Source organism: Meles meles, chromosome 10 (genome assembly GCF_922984935.1).
Source record: "Meles meles chromosome 10, mMelMel3.1 paternal haplotype, whole genome shotgun sequence".
Taxonomy (NCBI): domain Eukaryota; kingdom Metazoa; phylum Chordata; class Mammalia; order Carnivora; family Mustelidae; genus Meles; species Meles meles.
The window spans coordinates 7,759,348-7,779,023 of NC_060075.1; the positions used below are offsets into that span (position 1 = coordinate 7,759,348).

The window sequence follows — 19,676 nt, forward strand, 5'->3', positions numbered from 1 at the left end:
CATTTTAAGAACTGTCTTGGCTGAATAACAGTACAATTCTATACAAAAATAACTTTCCAGGGGTGCCTGGGCGGCTCAGTGGGTTAAAAGCCTCTGCCTTCGGCTCAGGTCATGATCCCAGGGTCCTGGGATCGAGCCCCACATCGGGCTCTCTGCTCCACAGGGAGCCTGCTTCCTCCTCTCTCTCTGCCTGCTTCTCTGCCTAGTTGTGATTTCTCTCTGTCAAATAAATAAAATATTAAAAAAAATTATAAAATAACTTTCCAGGGGTGCCTGGGTGGCTCAGTGGGTTAAAGCCTCTGCCTTCGGCTTGGGTCATGATCCCAGGGTCCTGGGATCGAGCCCCGTGTCGGGCTCTCTGCTCAGCGGGGAGCCTGCTTCCCCCTCTCTCTCTGCCTGCCTCTCTGCCTACTTGTGATCTCTCTCTCTCTGTCAAATAAATAAAATCTTAAAAAAAATAACTTTCCAATTTTTGCTGTACATTGTACAAAAAAATCTTCAAAGACTAAAGCATAGGTGTCTCTTTTGTGTTTATGGTTCATGACAAAAACACTACAAAAATCCAAATCTCTGAAGTGCTACACACTTAATTCAAATTGTAAATTGTTGCCGAGTAGCAGCAGGTGGTAGGCATAAAGGATTTATAAACATGAATGAGGTGTGGTGTTTGGCCTCATGAAGATTACAGTATGAGAGAGGAGGCAAAACTGTTACAGGTAAGACCCAAACTAACTTTATAATAAATTGGCTTTGGGAACTGGGAAAACAAGCCTCTAAGTAGGATTCTGGCAAGATGTTGGGGGTGGGGGCGAGCAGGGGAGGTTTCCGTGAGAAACAAGCATGGGAGCTCATCTTTAGTGGAGAGTGACATTTGGTTGGCAGATGTGAGACAGGATGTTTTAGGCACATGTTGAAGGGCCAGCAGTGAGAAAGGATACAAGTTCTCGGAATGGCCATGGTGGACAGCGAGGTTGAGCTGACAGGTAAGATGGGGAGAGACTCTGGAAGGCTTGAAATAGTAACTTGAATGAGTTCGGATTTAATCGTGAAGGGAACTCATGAAGGTGTCTGAACAGGATACCAGCAGGCTCATTCCCCTTCAATGTTGGCGAGAGAACCCTCGTTTTTGTTTTTTGGTTTTTTTTTTTAAAGATTTTTATTTATTTATTTGACAGACAGAGATCACAACTAGGCAGAGAGGCAGGCGGATAGATAGAGGAAGGGAAGCAGGCTCTCCCCTGAGCAGAGAGCCCGATGCGGTGCTCGATCCCAGGACGCTGGGAACATGACCTGAGCCGAAGGCAGAGGCTTTAACCCACTGAGCCACCCAGGTGCCCCGAGAACCCTCGTTTTTAGTGAGGCACATTCACACCCAGCTAAAAGCTACCTAACCCAGACAGCTTTGCAGGTGTGCTCATGTAACTAAGTTCCAGTTAACGATTTGTACATGAAAGTCGTGTATAAGTCATTTTCAGAGGGAGAAATCACCCTTTCTTTATCCCCTTCTTACCTTCCACCTGGAACGTGAATGTGATGGCTGGAGCTCTAGAAGCCCTACTGGATCCTGAGGATGTTGTCAAACTCTTAAGAACGTGAGTGCTGATTGCTGGAAGGAGCATGGGCTTCTTTTGCCCCCCAAAAGAGAATTAAGGTCATGTCTTGCTTAAGGTTTATTTATTTATTTTTTATTACGTGAGCTCAACTTAGCCAGCAACAGTGACTCTCAACCCTGGCTACCCACTTGAAAACTCGGGAGTCTGCAGAATCCAGGATGGTCAGACCCAATCCCCAGAGATTCTGATTTAATTACCCTGAGGCACAGCCTGATGATCCCTCATTCTGAATGTTTCCTAGGAGATTCTAGTTTCTATGAAGCCAGACAGTGGTAATCAGTGATCAACGTGTAGGATGGGGGAGCATCAAACTCCAAAGTTCTTTCGGAAGGTTGGCACAGTCCTGTTTGGAGCTCAGGTTTAGGTGTGAGCTGCAGTAAGAAAGAAGCTGTAGCGACAGAGGGTCCAGCATCTGTGAAAGGCCCAGGAAAGGCGGCTGGCACAGTAAGGACGGTGTGATGGTAAGCTTCATGTGGAATGGGCCTGATCTCTCAGAGGGCCAGAGCAAACCAACAGACAGATGGGCTGCGTCCGCAGGGCAACCACAGGGCACGCACATGGCACCCCGAGGGTGCAGTCACATGGTGTTTCAAACCCGCTGTTTCAGCTCTTTGCTGTAAACCACATGACACGACTTTCAATCTGATCCTTTTTCATGATCGATTCTTAGGGAGGATGCAATTTTTTCCCCCAGAAACTATCATGGACTGCTCTCTTTCTAAAGCCTGCTGGGGAGAGGGGGATGGAAAGCGAGCTGTGTTTTCTCCAAAAGCTCTCTGGCATCTTGGTTCTGTTGTCCTCAAGACCGCTATATCGTCTCTTCCATTGGAGTCCGTTTAGCATTCTGTCGGAGGGGCTATTTATCTCGGGAACCTGCCGCATACTCTGAACATCTGACAGGCTCCCACCTGATTAATCCCTCTTGCTTTCGTGTCATCAATATTATTTAGGGGCAGTGGTCAAACCGTATTGACAGTCTGCTGACATCTTCTCCGGTGCCCAATTACCTTTCTGTCATGATACAATCCGAGAGGTGACAGGAGATTCTAGGCTGTGCCAAGCAAGTTGGCACCAAAATATCCCCGAGACAGAATACGATCTATCATTTTTATGCCTCCGCTGGAAACAAGGAGCGACGTCTCCCTACCCCCCTTAGCCAAGAGGTCTTCCAACCCCGCAGGGACGCTTTGCATCTGGAGCTGTCCAGCACGCGCCTCCGGGAGCCTCTCGCTGCTGCTTCCCATTTCCGATCCCAGGGCGAATGCCTATTGAAAGAGCAGGAGCCCTTGCCTTCGGCTCTGAGCTCTGACCCACATATTGAAAAGTAGTTACACTTCTAAACAAGCTTCGGAGCTAGGCTTTCCAGGAATAGCCTCTTTAGATGCAACTTCACGGTGCAGGCAAATTGACCGGCAGACTTCACAGCGGAAGCAGAAGGATTAAAAAGTACAGGGAGCCGAGGGACCTGCCTGAAATTGTCTCAGGCCCCATGCTGACACCGAGACACGCTGAAATCTGGGGCTAAACTGGTTTAAAATAAATACTTTCCTTTTTCTTCCTCTTCTTTCTTTATTCCTTTTTTTTTTTTTTTTAAAGATTTTATGTATTTGTCAGAGAGGGATAGAGAGAGCATAAGTAGGGGGAGTGGCAGAGGGAGAGGAAGAAATGGGCTCGCCACTGAGCCCGAATTGGGACTCGATCCCAGGACCCTGGGATCATGACCTGAGCTGAAGGCATACACTTAACCAACTGAGGTGTCCCTCCTCTTTGCTTTTTTAAACAAAGCTTAAATTAATGAGGATGGCCTTCATTAGATTAAAGGTCAGCTCCATTTATGCCTCTAAAAAGGAAATGTATCGATAACTATCCATTTTAATACTTTTCATTTTACACACTCACGCTCACACATTTATTTGAATATTGGCTGTTGTTTGGTCAGTTTCGCAATCAGAAGAGCGTGCCTTGTGACGGATACCTGTACCACTCATAGTATCACACCCTCTATGAGGCAAGAATCAGATCACCCAGTCTTGAGATATGAAGGGACCGTTGTCCCAAGCAGGACCCCAGAAGGTTTAAAAACACCAGCATGAGTTTTACAGAATTCAGATCAAGGTAATAAAACAGTTGCTCAGCATCATTTGGCATCAGGGAAATAAAATTAACAAGTCAGGAAACAACAGATGTTGGCAAGGATGCAGAGAAAGGGGAACCTTCCTACATTGTTGGTGAGAATGCAAGCTGGTGCAGCCACTATGGAAAACAGCACGTCCCTCAAAAAGTTGAAAATAGAGTTACCCTATGACCCAGCAATTGCACTACTGGGTATTTACCTGAAAGATACAAATGTAGTGATCCGAAGGGGCACATGTTTATAGCAGCAATTTTCACAATAGTCAAACTCTGGAAAGAGCCTAGATGTCCATCAACAGATGAATAGATAAAGAAGAGGGGTATATACATACAATGGAGTACTATGCAGCCATTAAAAAACCAAAATCTTGCCATTTGCAATGACCTGGATGGAACTAGAGGGTATTATTATGCTGAGCGAAATAAGTCAACCAGAGAAAGACAATTATCATATGATCTCTCTGATATGAGGAAATTGAGAGGCAGGAAAAAGTGAAACAAGATGGGATCAGGAGGGAGACAAACCACAAGAGACTCTTAATCTCAAAAAACAAACTGAGGGTTGCTGGGGCGTGGGAGGTAGGGAGAGGGTGGTAGGGTTATGGACATTGGGGATGGAATGTGCTATGGTGAGTGCTGTGAAATGTGTAAGCCTGATGATTCACAGACCTGTACCCCTGGGGCAAATAATACATTATATGTTAATAAAAGTAATAATAATTTTAAAAACCCAATATTCTGCATGTGGTTCAAAGGCTAACGACCTGGATATTGTGTGTCACTGTGATAAATGGGAGAGAGACCTCCTCCTATTTTTTAAGAAACTCATTCCAATATTGGGGCTAGCAGAATCAAGAATGGAGATGCTTTTTTTCTGTTGTTGAAACTTATTCTTCTCTCTACTTTCTTAGGAAAATAGTATTTGGTGTTATGTAACAGGGTATCTGTGGGGGCCCTTACTTTTTCACTTTAGATTTTTTTAAAAGATCTATTTATTTACTTGAGAGAGAAGAGGGTAGGGAGGGACAGAGGGAGAGGGAGAGAATTTCAAGTTGACTTGCCACCAAGTGTAAAGTCTGACGTAGGGCTGGATCTCACAACCCTGAGTTCATGACCTGAGCCAAAATCAAGAACTGGATGCTTAGCCAACTGAGCCACCCACATACCCGTCATTTTAGATGTTTAAGCTACTTATAAAAATTTTAATTTAATGGCTTAGCTATGATCATGCCAAGATATTCAAAGGCTAATTAAGATATAGAAGGGGATAAAGACAAAACTTCCATAGACCCTCATATCCTTCGTTCACTGTGTTAACTATTATTAATGGTTTATTTTGTATGGTTTCCAGAACTTGTCTATACATGTATAAGGGTTATAGCTGTATACGCATTTAAAAAAAAGTCAAACAAACAGATTCATATCATACAGATTATTCTTCAACTTTCTTTTTGCATTTTCATTTTGGCCATTTTTCTTTGCAAGTATTTGAGTGTCTACTCCCTTCTTTCCTTCAACAACCTAACATCAGTAATAGTTATCTAAAATTCTATTAATGGAAATTTCAGTTTGGGTTTCTTTTGTTTTGATTACTACAAAAAATGGAAAATCCAGTACCTATATTTGTCCATATTTGTTCAAGAAAGGCAATGCCATATAGTAAAATGCTCAAAGAATATGTGTTTAACTTTTGATAGCACTTTCCAAACTGCCATTAAAAGGTGGCTTTCTTGCCATACTCTATACAGTGTGTATATAGAAAAAATTTTTCTTAACATGCCTCGCTGTGTACTGTCTAAGCATGAGTTTGGAGTTGGCCTGCCTAGGGTTTGAATCTTAGCTCTACCACTTACTAACTGTGTGACCTTGGGAAAGTAACTTAACCTCTTTGGAGCAGATAAAATAGTACTTTAATTGTAGGGCCAATGTCGTGTTTAAATGGCATGATACATTCAAGCTCTTGAAACAATGTCTGACACATAATTAATAGCCCCAAATATTCACTATTATGATGTGAACAACGTGGCAAACGAGAATGCATATATAAATATTCCACTTTGAGTAAAAATAAACAGGTTTCAGGTAGAAATATTATTTAAAAAGATTAGATGAAACGGTTTAGAAACCATGAAAAACTGTGTAATGATTACTTTTCAAAATATTCTAAGTACTTAACACTTGTTTGCTAGTAAGCTAACTGAATCAGATGTTTCTGATTTTAAAACATTAAAGAGGTTCTCTGCTGCCTATAAAGAGCTGGTCATGGATTATTTCTGGCCCAGGAAGGAAAGACCTACAGAGAAGCCAGTTTCATGCGGGGTGAGTGGAATGGGACATGCAAGTAGGCATGTGCCTGGCCTTTCTGCGATGGAGGTGGGAACGGCCCACTAACTTTAACACACAGGCTTGCTCATGGCTTTTCACCAGGCTCATCACCCCCTCTGTATGTGCTCATCTTGGCCAAGACACAATCACCCAGAAATTCTACAAGTAGAATGGGAGAAGGGCACTTAAGCAATGACTGGCACGCCTTCACTGGTAATTCCATTTTTGGAACTGCTAATTTCAGATGTGATGATTTAGCTCATTGGGTCAGGCTGCAAAAGACCAGGAATTACCCAGTGTTGGGCACTTAGCTGAGGCCAAGGCTCACTTAATTAGGATTCTGGCACAGTAAGTGGGAATATTTACTATTGCTGCAAATAGTAAATCATAAATGTTAAATTACATTCCATCTCAGAAATAACTGTGTAAAACTTCTCACAGCATAGATAATCAGGCAATCGTTGAGATGGTTATAGTTCTCACAGGCCATTGTCGATTTGCTGGGAGGCCTGCTTGTGTCCTGAGCTATAGTCTCATTTATCCCAGCCCCATTTTTGCGTATTTTACTCTAGTAAATAATAATAAATGCTTAGATTGCTTTTCTTTAAGAAGAACATAAAATATGTGGTCTGTTTGTTTAAACTTTAGGTTTAAAACTTAGAGATGGCTATAAACAGTAAATTCATAAATCAGTAAAAAGATAAAAACAATGTTAATAGTCTTTCTTGATCATGATGTTACAGAAAAACACTGGACTGTGAGTTTGGAAACCTGGGTCTAGGTCTTCTCTCTGCTTCTCATTTCTAATATAATTTGTGGAACATAATTTACATTTTCCCGGGCCCCCATTTAAGTAACTGTAATTTAAGAAATTGTTAACAAATGTTGCTAGGGTTCCATTCAATATTCAAGTAGTAAAAATAATATGCCCGCCTGTAATTTCAAACATTCATTTACAACGGCACTTTACCAAATCTTTGCATGAACTGGGAAGGGCTATCTGGCTACGTTTTGCCGACATAGGAACTTACAGAAGCCAGTTGTGCTGATGTAGGTCACACACACAGGAAAGGGCATGGGGGAGCTTCATCCCCATGTCAGCCTTACTCAATTTTAATCAAATGATTCACAGTGAGTGAAGTAAGATTATTGGAGAGAGTAACTTTCTTAGCTGGACACGGAGCCTGAAAGCCTGAGCTTCAGAAGTAGAACCTTCATCTGTCCTTTCACGTATCACAGCAAGTGTGGTTTCACATCTGTGAATTTCACTTGGACTTAGGCACGAGGTTTTCCTTCTCCCGAATCTCTTCGCTCTCATCTGTGGCAGGACAAAAAGATCTGGATCCTCGTGATCTTGAGAACACATATTCCGGGTTGCCTGGACAGTGAACCAGCTGGGAAGCACCCCCCCTTCTAGTCAAGGAGGTTGCACCCGAAGTCAGCTTCCTAGAAGGGCTGCAGCCTCTCCCTGTTCTGGGTGAAAAGAGGACCTCAGACAATGCCTATGAACAGCTGTTCCCTTCACGCAGCCCAGCTGGTGCACTAAGATTGCCTCCACCAACAAAACTGCTCTCATTCTTGCCCTTTGGGAAGTCAGGGGAGCAAGGGTTTCCTTGGAACTAGACCCCTGCTGTGTTCAGTACCACAGTCTGGCTCCAGCATCTCTGCCTGAGGTCAGATGGGGCTGGAGGACCTACACCTTGTCTTTTGATGACATCTGATGTGAGCCTCGCCAGTAGAGCCCATCCACACCCCTGCCACGTGGTGTCGTAGACTTGGACTTGGGGTCTGCTGCTGGGCCAGGGCATGAAGGGACTCACTGTCCACAGTCTGTTTTCATTTCTAAAGATTCATTTGGAATCATTAAAACTTGGAGGGAAATTACAGAATGAAGAATTGCAAAGAACTATGTATCCGTTACTACATAATTTACAGACTGTTTTCATAATCTATATTCCCATTTGCTCTCATGCTTGTCTGCTGATCAAGATTTATTTTTATTATACAGACAACAAATCTAAGTTTCAGAGTGGTTAAAAGCTGCCTCAAAAGTGGCAAATCTGGGCCATTTTAAAAACATTTTTAAAATATCCACAGAGCAGGCCCTTTGCCAGGGGCTGGTGAGTTCAAAGACCAGTAAGCCACCACTGAAAGCTCTCTTTCTTGTCTAAATAGAGAAGATCATCTTGATAGCTATTTATTGTAGTCATATTCATTATATGTTTCAGTTTACTCAAAATATAGTGCCTCTGTTGGGGGCCTTAGAAAACTTTACAAGAAGTGGAGAGGTGAGGGCTAGTGGTGAGCGTGTCTTCACTGCTACTGGTACAGAATGGGACCACACACCAGCCATCCCAGGAACCCTCAGAGACCGGGAACAGGTATGAGCCTATCAGGACTCTGGAGCCTGGCGTGTCTGTGAGCCCAGGGAACAGGTCTTCCCGCAAGGAGTCTTCTCATCTGTGACCTGAATTCAGGGATGTTCTTGGAAGTGATTTCAAATGCAAATACATTTCTCTGAAATCTCTATTTCTTCTCAGTAATCCCATGAATGGTGCCTTCCGGATTGAGACAGGACGTTAACCGCCACCTCCATCTTAATCCTTTCAAAGCTGAACTCCTCATCTACTCCTCAGTGCTTTTCTTCCTTAGCCTGACACGTGGCTTGGCTTCCTTTCCATTTCCAAGGGCCCAAAGGGGTGTCTACCCAGACTCCTCCCTTTCTTCTTGGACAGGCCTATCTACTCCTGCAGATACCACTTCCCGAACATCTCCTACGTTTTCTGTCTCCTTTGTGGCTGTGCCTTCAGCCTTTGATGACTTTCAAGGACTGCTGTGGTCTCCCCGCCCCCGCCCCATGCTGACCTCCATGGGGCTTGTGGCTGATAAATTCAAACTCCCACAACCCTTGGAAAAGAATGGAAGCTCCAATGCTGCACCTCCCACAAACTAAGCGTGACCGTGGTTCCTCTCCTCTCCGCAATGCATTCCAAATCTACTTCCCTGATGGCTCCCCAAACTGCCCAAGCTGCTCATGCTTCTCCTCCAAGACGATATTCTAAGGAAGAGTGAGCCTAGCAAATTCTTACTTCTCTTCCAAACATCCTTTTTCCTGTGAGGATCTAACTAACCCTTTCCTCCAATCCTGCAGTTAGATTTAAATTTTATTTTTAAAAATATTTTTATTTATTTCTTTGAGAGAGACAGAGAGAGAGAGCAAGCGAGAAGGCAGGGGAGAGGCAGAGGGAGAAACAGACTCCCTACCGAGCAGGGGGCCCGATGGCAGGGCTCAATCCCAGGCCCCTGACATCATGACCTGAGCCCAAGTCAGATGCTTAACCAACGGAGCCACCCACATGCCCCTAGATTTAAATTTTCTTCCACTGTTTTTGCTGTATCCTGCAATGACTTCTTCAAAGTACTGATTGTATTATGCTATTTCTGTGGGCTTTGTCCTCCAACTAACTTTTGAGCTCTTTCAAAGACAAAGTGCATGTTCCATTTACCATTGTATCCCTAGCACTGACCATGATGTCTGACAAAAATGAATTTTGCTTGGATGCATGCACTAGATTTTCCTTTCCCTGACTACTCAACTGTCCTCTGTGGTAGGATGAACACTGCATTGCTAGACAATGAGCCATCTGGGACAGGGCTCCCACGTCTCCTACTTGGAGAAAATGCACTCAAAGTCAGCTTCTTGAAGGGAGTGGGAGTCAACGATGAAGAAACAAATGAATCAGAGTCCACAGAACTTGCTTAAGGACATACAGCCAGTAAAAAATGACAACAACATCATAAATCAAGTCAGATCTTGTTCTTCACATTCACTGTTTTGTCCTCCGTACCTAGAAGAGTTGTTGGCATATAAAATTCAATCAGTATCTGTTGAGTTAATGAGTGACTGAATGAAAGAATGAAAAGTTAACTTCAGAGCCCTGCGCCTTTGGCTTCCGCCCTCCTGACTTCCAATCTTGGTGGAGTGTGTGAATATGTGTGTAGAGACATCTTTCAAACAAATAAAATTAAAAACAGAATATCATGATTTTCTCTTTATACTAAACCACAATTAAAGAATAATGGTATCGGGGCGCCTGGGTGGCTCATTGGGTTAAAGCCTCTGCCTTTGGCTCAGGTCATGATCCCAGGGTCCTGGGATCAAGCCCCACATCAGGCTCTCTGCTCAGCGGGAAGCCTGTTTCCTCCACTCTCTCTCTGCTTGCCTCTCTGCCTACTTGTGATCTCTATCTGTCAAATAAACAAATAAAATCTTAAAAAAAAAAAAAAGAATAATGGTAGCTATTTCTGCACGTACGCTCATTTATGCACGATTCCAAAATACTGAGATATATGGGATTGGTAATTCATTTCATTTAGTAAAAGAAAAATGGCTTTTGGAAAATAGGTAGACACCCGACCTGGAAATCACACAACTTTATGTTTAGAATTAGTTTTCCGTTAACTGGTAGAATGAATTTGTCAATTGTCCTTCTAAATAGTGTGAAACACAGGCAGACCAAAGTAGACTGTGTGTGTTCTTGAGGAAATTCAGAGCCAGAGTCACGCCCTCCGTTGCTGTCCAGAGGCAGGAGAGGAACACAGAGGGCTCTCTGTGTTTCTGACATCGTGAGAAGCAGGTGCGCACTGTGTGCTTCTGGGGAGAGCCCTACTTAGGTTTATAGTCTTCCACCAAAACTTCTGGGGCCTCTCTTTTTCATGCTGAATGACAGCTGATTTTATCTTTATCTATTACTGACACAGACCCAGCCATCCACTGTGAAGCAGAACAAAAGCCAGGAAAGTGATGAAAGAAACCCGAAATAGATCTTTCTTAAACTGATCGGTATCAGAGTTATAAACAGTTCAAGGCAGGAAGGAAAAGGAGATCCGTGAGCACTGCTGCTGAAGATAGAGCAAGGAACGACTTTTTTCTTTCCCTTCCCCTCCCCCCTCCTTTTCTCTTGTGCAGCTACTCAAAGCAAACAGGGTAGGAAGTGGAAGCATTCACAGGAGACTGTTTACTGTGGACAGCCCCTGTCCCCTCACATGGGCTCCCTGCCCACAGTCATTCCCTCCACTGCTACAAAGTACATTTCATAGTGTAAATCACCTTCTGCTACATGGTTCATTATTCTTCTACTGAGTAAAACAGAAACACATCAATTATGTGTCTGCTTATTTCTAAATGCACACCTTCGTAACACTGACCTCTCTCTGTTTTTATATTTTTGTGTTTCTGACATTTGTCACCTGGGTTAGCCCCCAAACACTGCTTACCACTCCTCCTCTTATTATTTCAGCAATTTTCAATGTTCTCTGCTACAGAATTAGTCTGACCTAAAGGCACACTGGGAGGGGAGCTTGTACTCACCACTGCTTGTAATCCGCATCACAGTTACAGTAGTATCTGGGGTCTGTGCAGTTCCGCTCGATGCCGCAGGCGCACTTCTGAATGCCAGGCCCAGAGCCGCCCCAGTAGTAGTGCTTCTCATTGGCTTTGCCAACCCACCAGGTGTAAGGGCTGCCATCTACGAGAAAGGGGAAAGACACCATGAAGTGGACTAGGCTTGACCATGCTGATGTCAACTGTACACCTCCGTCCCCAGAGGCAGTGTCGAATCCTGGTAGACTGAATATCATATTACCCTCTCACAAGTAAATGTATTTCAATCAAAGGAATATTTAATAAAAAAAAATACAACAGGAAAAAAAATACAACAGGAAAAAAAATACAACAAAGAATGGTAAGCCTACGTTTTCCCCACCAGGATAGGTACCTCTTTCCCTGGAAGAAGCTCGGACATTCAAGCTTCAGTAACTTAGGTGTCTACTCAGAAGAGAGGCTGGCCAGGTGGGGACAACCATGATGAAGGCATGTAGATGGGGCACTGACTCTGTAAATTACAGCTAAGTTCATGACTAGTTGGGCTTTTCTGGAAAGCAACAGTCAAGGGGATCATAAACTATCAGAGTCAAATGACCTTCATTGTATCTCAGTCTGATCCCCTTATTTTACAGGTAAGGAAACTGAGGTTTAGAAAGCTGAAGGGATTCTCTCAATCACACTGCAGATCTGTTCCCAAGCCAGAAATTCGATGCTGTATCTCATAAGACATCATACAATGCTCTCTTATACAATACATGTGCCTTTATTATTTGGCCTAAATATTCACTCAAGTATTTGCTCATTAATCCAATCATCAAACATCACTTGAGTTTCCATTGTGTGTTAAACATGATAAACTCAGCAGAATTGATGGAAGAAAATGATACAGATTGAACTTAATAAGATTTATGACACACAGGAGCCTGAGTAAGGGAAAGGAGGTCATGAAGGAAGGTTTCCTAGAAGACATAAGATATTTGTTGAAGGCTGAATGGGCATTACCCAGGTGAATAAGGATGTAAGAGAGGTAAATGCTGTGGGCAGAGGCAGCAGAATGCAAAAGTCAGAGAGAGAAAGTTCTAAATGGAAAACATATGTAGGAGTGTATTGGTAAATTATTTTACACAGTAAAATAAAATAGGGCTGAAGAAGTATGTTTGAAATTCAATCAATATTTCAAATATAATAATAGGGCTGAAGTAAAATAGAGCTGAAGAAGTATGTTTGAAAGGGTAGCAGGGGTAGTAGTAATAGTAGATGAGCGCCTCACACACAAAAAATCTTTGTTCAAATAAGAAATTACTTCACATTGGTTTATTCCTGTCAGTGTTTACTTCCTCCCAACACAAAGAGACTGGACTTCATCCTGTAAGTAATGTGAGCCAATTAAAGGATTTAATGCAGGCAATTTTCAAATTTATATCTTAAAGATCTACACAGTAAGATGAAAGATTTCTGGGGGATGAAGTCAGGGAGGCCAGATGTGATGCTCCTATGTTAACACAGAAAGAAATAATAAAACAGAGTGGAAATGGAGAGGAAGATAAATTAGAAAGAACTTAGTGAGATATAATTGGTGTCGGATTTTGGGATTAGGGTGGGAGGCAGGGTAGGAAGTAATCTCCCTACTTTTGGCTTGGCTAATGTGTTTCGCCAAGGCAGAAAAGAGGTTAGGTAGGAAGGTAAGAAGTTTGGGGAATGTTGAGGAAAGGATGATGAATTCAATACATAAACTAGGCAGTTGGCTATAGAAGACTGGATCTTAGGAACATTCTTTGGGCTGAAAATCATTTTAGGAACGATGAGTGTAAAAGAGACAATACTGCTTGCAGGAGAGACGCCACTGGAATCTGCTGGATTACAGGAACATTTGGAGAAGAAAAAGAGAGGCAGACGGCCATCATGGACCCAGTAGAGGGAGCAGTCAGAAAGGGTGGAGGGAAAATAAGCAAAGAACTTCCAGAAGACAGAGTGTTCAGAATTGCCAGATTATTTCATAGTGAAATCCATGAAGATGAGAATCTTAACTTTTTCTTTTAATTGGACAGCTGCAAGGTCACAGGAGACTTTGTTGGAAGGAGTTTCAGGTGAATGATGGCAAGATGAAGCCAGGCAGTGGCGGGCGGGGGAGGGAATGGAGTGGGAGGAAGGGAGGTCCTAGGAACAGCTTCTCTTGCAGGAAGCTGGGAGGGAATGGAATCTATTAGGGGTGGTGCCAGCCAGGAAGCCAAGAAGGCCAGTCAATTAAAATCTTCAGGTGTACTAGAATTTCATTAGGAGAACTCACCCACCCTTTTGGGATGCTAGGTAGACACTTCTGCCAGTGTCTGTCCGTATAAGTGCTCAGAAATAAAAATGAGGCAAGAGCCACACTGGAATTGCATGCAGAACTGTCTTAGATACACCAATCATTTTTTTTTAAAGGTAGACAGTTTATTTATTTTTATTACTGAAGTATCGTTGACATATGATGTTATATTAGTTTCAGGTGTACAACATAGCGATTCAACAATTCTATACATTACTCAGTGCTCATCATAGTAAGGGCAGTCCCCATCTGTCACCATGCAATGTTACTACGATATTATTAACTGTATTCCCACTGCTGTACTTTTCATCTTTGTGAGTTATTTATTTTATAACTGGAAGTTTGTAACTCTCAACCCCCTTCACCTGTTTCACCCACCTCCCACCCTCTTTCCTTCTAGCCAACCATCAGTCTGTTCTTTGTTTTTATGACTCTGGCTTTTTGTTTGTTCATTCGTTTTGTTTTTTAGATTCCACATATAAGTGAAATGATATGGTATTTGTCTGTCTTTGACTTATTTCATTTAGCATAAGACCCTTTAGGTCTATCCATATTGATGTAAATGACAAGACTGCATTATTTTATGGCCAAGTAATATCCTTTTACACACACACACACACACACACACACACACACACACACACACCCTGTCTTCTTTATCCATTCATCAGTCAGTGGACACTAGGGTTGCTTCCATATCTTAGCTATTATAAATAATATTGCAATAAACACAGGGGTGCATGTATCTTTTCAAGTTAATGTTTTGCTTTCTTTGTGTAAATACTCCATAGTGGAATTACTGGATCGTATGGTAGTTCTATGTTTAATTTTTTAAGGAAACTCAATACTGTTTTCCACAGTGGTTAAACTACTTTATGTTCCTGCCAATAGTATCTGAGGGTTTCCTTTCCTCTACATCTTTTCTAACACTTGTTACTTTTGTCTTATAGATAATAGCCATTTGACTGGCATGAGGTATCTCCCTGTGGTTTTGATTCACATTTCCATGATGATGAGTGATGTTGAGTTTCTTCTCATGTGTTTTTTGGCCATCTGGATGTCTTCTTCAGAAAAATGTCTTATTCACATCCTCTGCCCATTTTTAATCAGATTATCTGGGGTTTTTTGGATGTTCAGTTGTATAAATTCTTTATATATTTTGGATACTAACCCCTTATTGGATATATCATTTGAAAATATCTTCTCCCAGTCAGCAGATTATCTTTTCATTTTTTTGATGGTTTCCTTTGCTGTGCAAAAGATTTTTTAATCTTGGTGTAGTTTATTTTTGCTTTTATTTCCCTTGCCTGAAGAGACATATCCACAAATATGTCACTAGGGCTGATGTCTAAGAGATGACTGGCTATGTTTTCTATTAGTAGTTTTAAGGGTTCATGTCTTACATTTAGGTCTCTAATTCATTTTGAATTTATTTTTATGTATGATGTAAGAAGGTAATCCAGTTTCATTCTTTGCAAGTAGCCATCCAGTTTTCCCAGCAAATTTTACTGAAGAGACTGTGTTTTCCCCATTGTATATTTTTGCCTTGTTTGTGTTGATTCACTGGCCATATAAGGGAGGGTTTATTTCTGGGCTCTCTATCCTGTTCCACTGATCTATGTGTCTTTGGGGTATATATGTGTGTGTGTGTGTGTGTGTGTGTGCCAGTATCACACTGTTTTGATTACCACAGGTTTGTAATATATCTTAAAATTTGGGATTGTGATACCTCCAGTTTTGTTCTTCTTTCTCAAGATTGTTTTGGCTATTTGGGGTCTTTTGTGGTTCCATACAAATTATAGGGTTATTTGTTGTAGTTGTATGAAAAATACTATTGTTTTTTTGACAGAAATTGGATTGAATCTATAGATGGCTTTGGGTAGTACGAACATTAATTCTTCTAATCCCTGAGCATTTGTTTGGGTTGTCTTCAATTTCTTTTATTAATATCTTATAGTTTTCAGAGTATAAGTCTTTCACCTCTCTGGTTAGTTTTTTTATTTTTTTAAAGATTTTAAAAATCTTTAAAAATAAAGATTATAAATGATAAAAATCATTTATTTATTTGACAGAGATCACAAGTAGACAGAGAGGCAGGCAGAGAGAGAGTGGGGGAGGCAGGCTCCCAGCTGAGCAGAGAGCCCGATGCAGGGCTTGATCCCAGGACCCTGAGATCATGACCTGAGCCAAAGGCAGAGGCTTAACCCACTGAGCCACCCAGGAACCCCCTCTTTGGTTAGTTTTATTGCTAGATGTTTATTATATGTTTTGGTGCAATTGTAAATTGTTTTTAGGTGGGCAATTTAAAGTCATGAAACTCTTCTGGGAAGTTCGGGCTTGATGTAGTAAATGAGCAAACACTCCAAACTTAGAAAAGAATTAGATAGTCTCCTACTTCATACATATTTTTAGGTTTTCTACTTGTGTTGACTTAATTTGGGAAAGTTATTATTTTTTTCCCTTTGCTAGATCATTTATAGCACAAGAATTTTTAAAAATATATTTGACTTGATCTGGTGAACAGCAGAATGGGAGATTTCAGTACCCTGTTCTGAAGGGAGGAAGAGGCCAGGTCTTTGAGATAAGGGTCCACTCGGAAGCCTATCTTTTGCCTATGTGGGCCATGTCCCAGAATAAAGACACCTGTGTTTGCTTTCTGAATTCAAGGTGTTTTTGTCTGTTTGCATGCTTGCTTCTCCCTTCTCTTCCGTCAGAGTAGAGAGTAAAAGCATCCACACCGATGTTTCCTAGTGTTGGAACCATGAGCAATAACAAACTATACTCTTTTGATGCAGTCAAAACTTTAAAAAAATAAGGCTTGAAAAATTCCATTTAAGGAAACTATAAAACCTGAGCCAGGCCAGCCGGCCAGTAACCTGAATAAGGTCTCTGTTGATCCCAACTCTAGGCCATGTTACAGGGAGAGGGCAAAGGAGGGCAGTACCATGCTGACCTTGCAAATGTCCCTGGGGCCTTCCAGACCACAACTTGACCCCAAAAATGTAGAAACATGACCTAGACTGGCTATCACGTCTATTTATCACACTGCATCTCTTCAAGGTGACCTAATGCTAAGTTCTTTCCCTCCAAGGAAATTTTGGTTACTATCATTGTTTTGGAAACTAGGAGATACCAACACATCTGGTAGAGGGGATGAAACAAAGCAGACATCTGTGGAACTGGGGTTAATGGGCTGTCTAGCAGGAAACTCCCTTGCCCTTCTTGTCATTCAAACAGCCCTTGGAAGAGTCTATATCTAAAACTTCAGCTCAGTTTCAATTAATGTCTTCCAGCAACCAAGAGAAACAACTTAACACTATTATATTTCCATTATAGACAGTGATGGTAAATTGCACGAGTGAGAGAAGTTGAATGAGGTTCAGTATTCTTTATAAAAATCAGAACAATGTCAGTAAAAGGAGCAAGGTAATTTTCTGTCTCTCCTTTAGCATGAGATTCTGAGAAATGTGTGGCAGGGGAAATGGACCAGAGAGCCCATGGATTGCTAACAGCACCTGTGGGGAGTCAGAATAAACCCCCATCCCCCCAAAGAGAGGAAGTTTCATTGTCATGTTGTTTGGGCAGTGGTTATTCCAGCAGAAGGCCTGAAACTCTGTGGGATCTAGGCTCTGAGCTAATCTTACTTGGCAGGACCCTCAGTTCCTATAGGGAGAGACTCTTATTAGATACCAGGGTGGGATCCAGCAGGATGATCTGCACTGACGTTTCCCTTTTTCAGTGCAGGAGGCAACAGGCTAGAGAGCAGGTAAGAGTGGCCCAATTCCCCAGTTCTTCCCCATCCCTCACCATTGACTGGAGTCACCTATAACCTTATATGGCTACTGTTTCCAGTTAAGGTGACTCCAGATCGAAGCTATTTTTTCCCCCTCTAAGGAAAATAAGTAAGCACAGTACAAAATGTTCTGCCATGAACAGAAGCATGCCAGTGAGAAACCCATATGCTGGGAAGAAAGCAAATTGTACCCTTTGTTATTAGCATTGGCACATTTTGGTTGAATCAAATCACTGTAACTAAAATAAATTATTAATTTGGCACATATTTTGTATTCAGCAAGGAAATGGTTCAATTTGCATTGAACAAAGAATTGCCTTATTCCGGTGCTATGCTAATGAAGTACTACACTTTGCCTTACAAATCATTATTTACCTGTTAATTGGCTCTGGGGAAAAGCAGTTAAAGGTGATAAAAATGGAAAGACTTTCAAAAGACAAGAATAAGAAGTGGTTAGAAGAGAAATAATTTAATTATCCAGGGCCATGGGTTTAAGAACTTCTGTAACCTCAAAATATGAAGATTTCTGTTAACTACACTCAGTGGGCGTAACCACTGGGACAAAATTAGTAAACCCTATTCAAAGCTGACTAGCCACTAAAGTATCAAAGTAAGGCACCTTGTATTAAAACAACCAGATTAGCGATTGAATTACATACAATCACTGCACTGTCTGTGCTCAAGCTCAAGCTTCTTTATGCTGAAGGGTTGATTGTTGTGTGCATGACAACAGGTGGAGGAGGAAGGGAAAGAGGCCACCTGCTTCTTAGGACTTGAAGAAACCAAGAGACTCTCTGTCTACTCCCCCCGCCCCACTAACAAGTTGAGAGAAACCCTAGGACAGGTGCATGGGGAACTTTGGATGAAAATGTGTGATTTTTTGGGGACGCCTGGGTGGCTCAGTGGGTTAAAGCCTCTGCCTTTGGCTCAGGTCATGATCCCAGGGTCCTGGGATCAAGCCCCGCCTCGGGCTCTCTGCTCAGCAAGCAGCCTGCTTTCCTTCCTCTCTCTCTGCCTGCCTCTCTGCCTACTTGTGATCTCTCTCTGTCGAATAAATGGGTAAAATCTAAAAAAAAAAAAAAGAAAGAAAGAAAATGTGTGATTTTTTAAGATGTGGTCTTTAATACTTCTGGGCTACACAAAGAACCTTGATATCTGCTTAAATTATGTTATCATGGCGCACTCCCAGAGAAGACCCCGCCCTTATGGTCCCTGGGACACTTACACCTCATCCACTTCTAGAGGGTATTAAAAACAATACCACAAGGTTTACAATCTCTGAAATGAAAACATAAAAGCGTATTTTCAGCTTGATGAAATCCAGTTTTATTTTGTCTACTACGATCCATTTACCTACGTGATCTGTTAGAGACTCCGAGGGGGCTGTTTGGCAGGGCAAACAGCAGGTACAAACTGCAGCAGAAACCTGCCTTTCAGAGCTCTGCTTGGTGTCCCCTGCAGGCCGCTCCCTCCCTGGTCCCTGTCCTCCGGCACCAGGCAGCAACCTGGCTGTTGAAGCCCCTACAGTGCCAGCTGGGCCTGCTTTCTACAGAAGCAACTCTTGCTCTTGAAAGTCACCCATTTCCTCCCCTGTCCTGTCCTCGCCAAAGCACTACCGAATCTTTGCCCCTCCACGACACCAATTTCAGCCGATCACTCCGATCTGGTGACGGCACTCCGTGGCAAGGCACACACAGTGAGCATAGGGGCCATCTTTAATTGGCATAATTCTGGACCATAGGCACAAAGCACTCGTTACCTGTGAGAACCTTCCTTGCCAGACAAATAACCTAGAGAAGAAGGAAGGTAAAACCTCACAGTAAGTCCTGGGCTGGGCTGGTGCCAAGAGGAAATTTGGAGGTGCTGTAGCTACTACAGAGCCCTCCACAGAATTTGCTAGCAATAATTTGGAAGATGAAGCAGGCCACATTCCCCTCTTCCGTCAGTATGAGGTGTGAACCATGCCAGCTAATGCCGGGTATCACAGCTCCCCTTGCCCCCAAGCACAGGCCGCCAGTCCTAGAGTTCTCTGCCTTAAATACAGGCAGCCCCCCTTCTTCACCATGTAGAGTTTGTCCCCATGCAATCACTTCTAAGAACTGGACCGTGGAAGTCTCA

General features: G+C 42.5%; 1 protein-coding gene across 3 annotated transcripts in view; it reads right to left on the reverse strand.

Moving 5' to 3' along the window:
- CNTNAP2 (contactin associated protein 2) overlaps nucleotides 1-19,676 on the reverse strand; it is a 1,946,064-nt gene that overhangs the window by 414,863 nt on the left and 1,511,525 nt on the right. For all 3 annotated transcript variants that reach the window (XM_046020922.1, XM_046020925.1, XM_046020923.1), the window contains one exon: nucleotides 11,443-11,599. In XM_046020922.1, coding sequence (XP_045876878.1) covers nucleotides 11,443-11,599 — 157 coding nt within the window. The remainder of the gene's footprint in view (nucleotides 1-11,442; nucleotides 11,600-19,676) is intronic.